Raw genomic sequence first — 7,406 nt, forward strand, 5'->3', positions numbered from 1 at the left:
ATCTAAGCTATATTTATAGATAGATAGATAGATAGATAGATAGATAGATAGATAGATAGATAGATAGATAGATAGATAGATAGATGACCTACACTAAACAAAAACAATTTAGCTTAAATTAAAGACAGTTTTAACATCTGTTACTTTGTTTCATTAACATGTACATGCATTGGACTAGTGTGCTGTGAAAATTGGTCTCTTTTTTTAATCAGCCAGTATGAATTACCTTCACTGAAGAGCAGAAGCAACACATTTTGACATGAACCATAACACGTTTCTCTTAATTTCATATGAAATACATCAAAACATGTGAAAGTAGTGAACAGTTTGTGCTGTTATTCGAATCAGTCCAACCCTCTGCTTCACAGTAAACCCATCTTTTACTAACCTTCTCCCTCTCTGTGCACTCATTGTAGGTGTGGGACTCTTGGCACTGTTTGTGCTGAATCATGTGGATGTCGAACAATAACTGGCTGGAAAAAACTGACTACTAATGAAATAACTTTGTGGGTGTGTGACACCCCGGGGTGGGGTGGTGGTGGTGGTGGTGGTGGTGGTGTGGGGGGGGGGCTACATGGTGACCCCTCACTTTAGTGTGCTGGGCCTATGGCAGGCCGATCTGCAGTTGGCCTGGACTCTGTGGGTACTGTTGGCAGAGTTTCCACCCCTGAGCGTCCCGTATATATTGAGCCTGTCGTGCCATCACAAACACACTGGCACAGGCAGGTACAGGTAAGAGGTTTATGTCCGCCACGCTCTAATTTATAAAGTTTATATTTTTTGATCATTATTTTTATCATGATATTTTCCCTTTGGGGCAGTTGTTAAAGGTTACATGTCTAAAGCTATTATTACTGTTATTACTGTTATATCAAAAGGCAGGAAACTTTCGAAACTTTTGTAAACCTGGAAAACAAAATCAGTTACAAACAGCAAATGCACCGGCACATATTAAAGATATACAACTTTCTAAATTGTGTAGCCATTTACAGATATTTCTCAGAACCAATGAAAACGTTCATTTTCTGTGTTTTATTTCAGTTTCTTCTTTCTGACCCGTTCACTATGGCCACGGACCACCAGATCCCTGCATCCAAGCAGCAGCAGCCAGGAACCAGTGCATTTAAGGTGAGAGGAAAATGCAGCACAGAGGCAATAATTCTTTAGCTATTTTCAATTTCCTCCACACAGTGTGTACTTTGCACTCACTATCTGGATCCCTGCATCTTTCAAACGAATTCAGTGCGAAAACCCCTTTTGTCTTCTCTTGTCTCCCATTGGTGCTCAGCTGATTATCTATGAGCAGGAAAACTTCCAGGGACGCTGCCACGAGCTGACTGGTCCCTGCAACAACCTCCAGGAAGCAGGCGTGGAGAAAGTGGGCTCCATACTGGTGCTGTGTGGACCGTGAGTGTGGGTCAGAGACAGCCAGAAAATGATTTAAAAACAAACATACAGAGAGGCAGGGAAGGAGTGAACCAGACAGAGAGAGAGAGAGAGAGAGAGAGAGAGAGAGAGAGAGAGAGAGGGAGAGAGAGAGAGAGAGAGAGAGAGAGAGAGACAGAGAGAGAATGTGAGAGAGAGAGAGAGAGAGAGAGAGAGAGACACACACAGAGAGAGAGAGACAGAGAGAGAGAGAGAGAGACAGAGAGAGAGAGGGGTTTATGGAGGTAAAGTACCCAGAATGAATGAATGCCGAGCAGATTAGAGAAGCTTTTTTCTCCTTTTATGACTGTGGCTCAGTTGGCAGAGTCAGTCGTCTCTTAACTGGAAGGTTTGTGGGTTCGATTCCCAGCTCCTGCAGTTACATGATCAATCTGTCCTTGGGCAAGACACTTTACCCCAATGTGCTCCCGCTGCTTTGTCGGTGGCTTATGAATGCGTATGAATGGAATTAGTTACTTCTGATGGTCTAACTACATCGTTAATACATCGTGTGAATGGGTAGCCGTGACCTGCGGTGTAAAGCCCTGTGAGTAGTCAGAAGACTAGAAAAACGCGAAACAAGCTCAAGTCCATTTATCATGACCGTTTACCGAATAATTAACAGGCCAATCCTTGTCTTTCTCAGATGGGTGGGATATGAGCAGGCCAACTGTAAGGGGGAGCAGTATGTGTTTGAGAAGGGGGAGTATCCTCGCTGGGATTCCTGGACCAACAGCAGGCGTAGTGACACCCTTGTTGCATTCCGCCCGATTAAAGTGGTAAGACAGCACAATGTTCAACATCATGTATAATCATACTATGAGCTGATTAAAGAGTCATTCAGTGGGTCAATGTTTTTTTTTCTCCTTCCTGCAGGACAGCCAGGAGCACAAGATTGTCCTTTACGAAAACCCCAGCTTTGCAGGCAAGAAGATAGAAATCATAGATGATGACGTTCCCAGCTTTCACGCGCATGGTTACCAGGAGAAGGTCTCCTCAGTGCGGGTTCAGAGTGGCACGTGAGTCCATCCTCCCTGCAGATAATGTCCAATACTACAACTAACTTCCATGTCTCTTATTTTTTCCCCCCTTCGCCTCTAACTGACTCTCTAATGTGTCTCCCATCTCTGTGCGTCTGGTGCACCAGCTGGGTGGGCTATCAGTACCCAGGCTACAGAGGCTTTCAGTACCTGTTTGAAAAGGGGGAATACAAAGACAACGCTGAGTTTGGAGCCCAGATTCCTCAGATCCAGTCGGTTCGGCGCATCAGAGACATGCAGTGGCATCAGAGGGGTGCTTTTCATCCCGTCAACTAAGCTTGTGACTCTTTCCTGTCATGAACCCTGACCTCGCCAGCCTATTTCCCCTCCAGCAGCAAATCCCTTTGTCCTCCATTCCATCACACATCATTTTGATATCTATTGCAGCTGTTGCAGTAGTAACATTGTTTGAAGCAAACTAATAAATTCTTGTTGCTTACATTTGACTGTGTCTTTTGATTCACATGTTTTCCTTTTGCTCTTCTTCTGAATTAAAATATATCTCCAACATCTTATTTCTACATCACCGATAGATTCAAAGCAATGTCACTCACGCTGAATCATTGAAATGGATAGGACAGGCACAATATAGCGTGTTAGTGCTGTCAATATAACAGTTTACCATTGAATGAGAGCAGGACGGGAGCAGAATGAAGAATATTTTGTGACGGGGAAAGGGAGGAAAACCGTTTTGCTGAAGCACTTCAAGGTGATTTGCCTAATCGGGTGTATTTAGTATGCTGCAGAGTGAGACCTTGTGAGAGGGCTCCGCTTAGGTGTTTTTGCTGTCGACAGCATGGCCATGTTGCTGCAATGTGCAGTTCAAAGATATGGGAGATATGGAGCAAATGAATGTTTTGACAACGAGTGGATGGAAGATACAGATCAAGCAGCAACATACATCGCAGAGGAAATGGCAACACTGGGTCAGCACAGTGTCCATTATAGATTAAGGAGGTGAAAGTAATCCCAATCAGAACTGAGAAGGGACTTTATTATGCTGAAACGTTAAACAGAATGGGGGAAGAAACAGAAGAAGTGGTAACTATACATTATAGAAAAATGAATAATGACAGTCTGGGAATGTTTCGAACATAACCAAGAGAAAATGTTTTTTTGGCATTCATTGCCATACGGTCATAAATTGTGTTGTGGACATTCAGGGGAAATCAAACCGGATAGACATAAGGACGGATGTGGCCAGAGGTTTTCTGGGTGTAATGGATATTACCCTAATTGTCTATGACATTACCTGAGAGAAACTTGATTGCACACTCACACAACTGTCTGGGTCATAAAATAGACAGTGTTATGAAAAGGGATCACAATGTGTGGACTGTAAATATTACGCACTGGCAAAGGTTTTTTTTACTCAGTATGTGTAGGTAATGCAACTCAAATGAATGGAAACAGAAGACATAAGTTACAGTTTAACGTGCACTGCCCGACTCCCGCCACCAGGCGGTGGTGCAGAGGCTTTCAACTCTAAGACACATCTGAAGAAGACCTCACGACACATGATGAAACAACATGCTAACCAGCTTTCGTAGTTTCTGCTTCAAGTGTATCTTCTTTTAGTACTTTTATGTATTTTAAGCGACACAGTTTCCTTGTTGACGTCGATCCATCAAATCCTCTGGTATGAAAATGGTTCTCAAAGATGTTCAGGTTACTCCTGAATCTCGATCATGTTGGTGAGATTAGACTGCTGTCATCTGTGTGTCATTTTAAAAGGCGAATATTTTCAAACATTTCAATACAAGCCGTTTCGTGAAAAGTTAAAGGGATTGTCTTTATGAACGTATTGTTACCTTTTTTTTCTTGAAAGAGAAAACCTCACATCTTAGTGCAAAAATATCTTCTTGAACACTAAATATAAAAGTAGTTTTAAACGGAAACTAAAGACCCACCTGGTTTTTAATTAATAGTGATTTTTAATGCAAGTATTTTATTCTTTCTTGTATCTAATTTTATTTAATATCAAAACAAAGAATTGACTATTATGTTTTCTGTTCTGTCTTTTCTTTAGTGAAGCATTTTGGGCTGCATGTATGTATAAAATGTGCTTTATAAAAAAAGCTGAGTTGAGTAGCAGCAGGTCAAGTTATAACTAGTTGTTATAACTTGTGTCATTTATTGTTTTGAGTTCAGCATATTGACAAAGATAGTTAACTTTTATAAACGTATAGCTCCACACATGTAATTATTACTGTGTGTTGTTGGACGAAATGTCTATTCCCACAGTCTGTTGTTATTGTGGGATAATTATTTCATCCAACTTCAAATTAAAAAGTAACAAGTCACATTTCATTTGTTATTTCTGGTCAAACCCACTTACTAATCCAAAGCTAGTTATTATCACCCTGCACTTTATAGCTGTTTTGGTTTATATTTTTTTCATTTTCTCTGGAATAAATGAACACGTTGAGCAGGCTTGTAGGCGTCCACTCTGGTGACATTGGTAAAGATTTTTTTTTGTGGCCATGAATTACTAATTTGAGGCCATAAATAATACATTTTCACTGATGTCACCAAATGTGGATTAAAAAAAAGCTATTCAGTTGAAGTCGGTATATCTCATAAACGTTAACTTGACAATCATTTATGGACTTTTCAATGTTGTAATTCTTTTTGAAAATCTTCTCCCAGCAGTCAAGATGCCTGTCCTGTGTAGCAACTGTGCTGAAAAGCGGGCTGTGATGAAACGGCCAAAAACCGGGCACTCTTTGTGTAAGGAGTGCTTCTTCTGGGCCTTTGAGGAAGAAGTGCATCAGACGATCTTGGCAGCAAAACTTTTCAAACACGGGGAGAGAGTAGGAATCGCTGCCTCGGGCGGCAAGGACTCCACAGTGCTTGCACATGTAATGAAGCTCCTAAATGAGCGATATAACTACGGCCTTGAACTCATGCTTCTCTCAGTGGACGAGGGGATCACTGGTTACCGAGACGACTCCCTGGAGACGGTGAAAAGAAACCAAGAACAGTATGAGCTTCCACTGAAGATCGTGTCGTATGAGGAGCTGTATGGCTGGACTATGGATGCTATAGTGAAGCAGGTGGGACTTAAAAACAACTGCACCTTCTGTGGCGTGTTCAGAAGGCAGGCACTAGACAGAGGAGCCATCATGCTGAAAGTGGACAAGATATGTACAGGTAACAACTCAAACTTTCGGAATAAACGACTCAACATTTCTCTGGCCAGTTGTAGTCTTAATGTGAACTGTTTGAATGATTGTGTTTTTTTCTGTGTAGGTCATAATGCTGATGATGTGGCAGAGACAGTTTTGATGAACATCTTACGAGGAGACATAGCTCGTCTACGCCGCTGCACCGCCATCTCCACCGACAGTGAAGGTGATGGAGTCGTGCCTCGCTGCAAGCCCCTCAAATACGCGTATGAGAAAGAGATTGTCCTGTACGCGTACTTTAAGAGGTTGGACTATTTTTCCACTGAATGCATCTACTCGCCCAATGCTTATCGAGGCTATGCAAGGACTTTTTTAAAGGATCTTGAGAGTGTGAGGCCCAGCTCCATAATGGACGTCATACACTCGGGGGAGAACCTGTCTGTGCGGGAGGGTCTGAAGATGCCTGTGCAGGGGACCTGTGACCGCTGTGGCTACATCTCCAGCCAGCCTCTTTGCAAGGCATGTGTGCTGCTGGAGGGGCTGAACCGGGGTCTGCCGAAGCTGGGGATAGGCAAACACCACCGCCTGCTTGATAAAATCCTCTCCGAGCAGCCCCTCACTGAGAAAGAGGAGCGGAAGCTCAAAGCAGTCGACTTTTGACATTATTCTGTTCTTTTGTTTTTCACTTAAGCCGATGATATGCCATGAAATTATTTTATCGAATCAAAGGTTGTATTTTCACAAGAGATGCCTAACTTTTCAGTGTGCTTATTTTTTAAAAACATATATATTAAAAGTGCGTACGGAGTATTTTAATTTGGTGTAACTTCTGGGTGAAAGTCCATTGACAGCAGTTCGACCTGGATCACTGATCGATAAAAAACTTTTCATTTGCGTTAAAAATGTTGGAATTGAGTTGATGTCTTACAGAGGAATAGTTGTTGTGGTTTTGTTGGGTTTCTAATTTCTAGTCACATAAAGCCATGAGATCGAAAACAGTTTTCAATGTCTGTTAAAACTTATGCAGGACATTCTGTTTTTCTCTCGCTTTGTTGAGGGGTCATTACATTTAAAGAAATCTGCACCACTTAAAGCTCCAAATCCTAGCTAATAAGAAGCGCATGCATTTAAGAAACGCAAACTATTTGTGTGAGATGCAGAGGAGAGCACTTGCACCTACTTTCCTCTGCACTGAAAGATCTCACTCATGGCATGTTTTATTTCTTTATTCCATACTATCTCTTAAATTCATATGCAGCAATCTGTGGTGTAAAATGATGACTTATCGTCACATGCCGAGGTGTGCTTCATGACCAATAGATTAATAAATACCTTGTCATATTCTTGTTTCTCCTTTTCCATTGCCTCGGAGGTTAAGGATGCTGTACAAACCATAACAGAGCATGGTGGGGTGTAAATAAGTTGGATCACATTTGAATGGTAAATTCATTCCATGAACATAATGTAATATTTGTAGGTTTTGAAAAAAAGATGCTGTGAAATGAATATTACTTGACTGAGAGGCCTGCAAATTATTTAAGATTTTTTTTTAAAAAAAGGCCTATTTAAAACATCAAGAAGATCAGTCAAAAAAATAATAGAGCATGATTAGACATTTTATGACTGGCTTCTCTGCAAGGTTTAATAAACAATGTAATTTAATGATAATGCAAAAAGAATTGACATGGTAAACAGATATATGGCATCAATAACGATTAGGACTGTCAACGCATTTGCAATCGCAGTGTGTCCTCAGCATGGTGTCAGTCTGGTGAAATGTTCTTTTACAGTTGTAGTTCATCTTCTGTCCGCT

The 7,406-nt window shown here is 41.4% G+C and overlaps 2 protein-coding genes across 2 annotated transcripts; both read left to right on the forward strand.

Moving 5' to 3' along the window:
• Window positions 1-709: 709 nt before the first annotated feature.
• crybb2 (crystallin, beta B2) lies at window positions 710-2,904 on the forward strand. Its single transcript, XM_079365807.1, has 6 exons — window positions 710-732; window positions 1,042-1,128; window positions 1,289-1,407; window positions 2,072-2,204; window positions 2,302-2,444; window positions 2,573-2,904. Exons 2-6 carry the CDS (start codon window positions 1,066-1,068, stop codon window positions 2,739-2,741), a joined length of 627 nt encoding a protein of 208 aa, XP_079221933.1. The 5' UTR covers window positions 710-732; window positions 1,042-1,065; the 3' UTR covers window positions 2,742-2,904.
• Window positions 2,905-3,914: 1,010 nt separating this feature from the next.
• On the forward strand, window positions 3,915-7,043 carry ctu1 (cytosolic thiouridylase subunit 1 homolog (S. pombe)). Its single transcript, XM_079365801.1, has 3 exons — window positions 3,915-4,104; window positions 5,118-5,618; window positions 5,718-7,043. Exons 2-3 carry the CDS (start codon window positions 5,123-5,125, stop codon window positions 6,251-6,253), a joined length of 1,032 nt encoding a protein of 343 aa, XP_079221927.1. The 5' UTR covers window positions 3,915-4,104; window positions 5,118-5,122; the 3' UTR covers window positions 6,254-7,043.
• Window positions 7,044-7,406: the final 363 nt, after the last annotated feature.

This window comes from Symphodus melops (assembly GCF_947650265.1).
Source record: "Symphodus melops genome assembly, chromosome: 1".
In the NCBI taxonomy this organism is placed as follows: domain Eukaryota; kingdom Metazoa; phylum Chordata; class Actinopteri; order Labriformes; family Labridae; genus Symphodus; species Symphodus melops.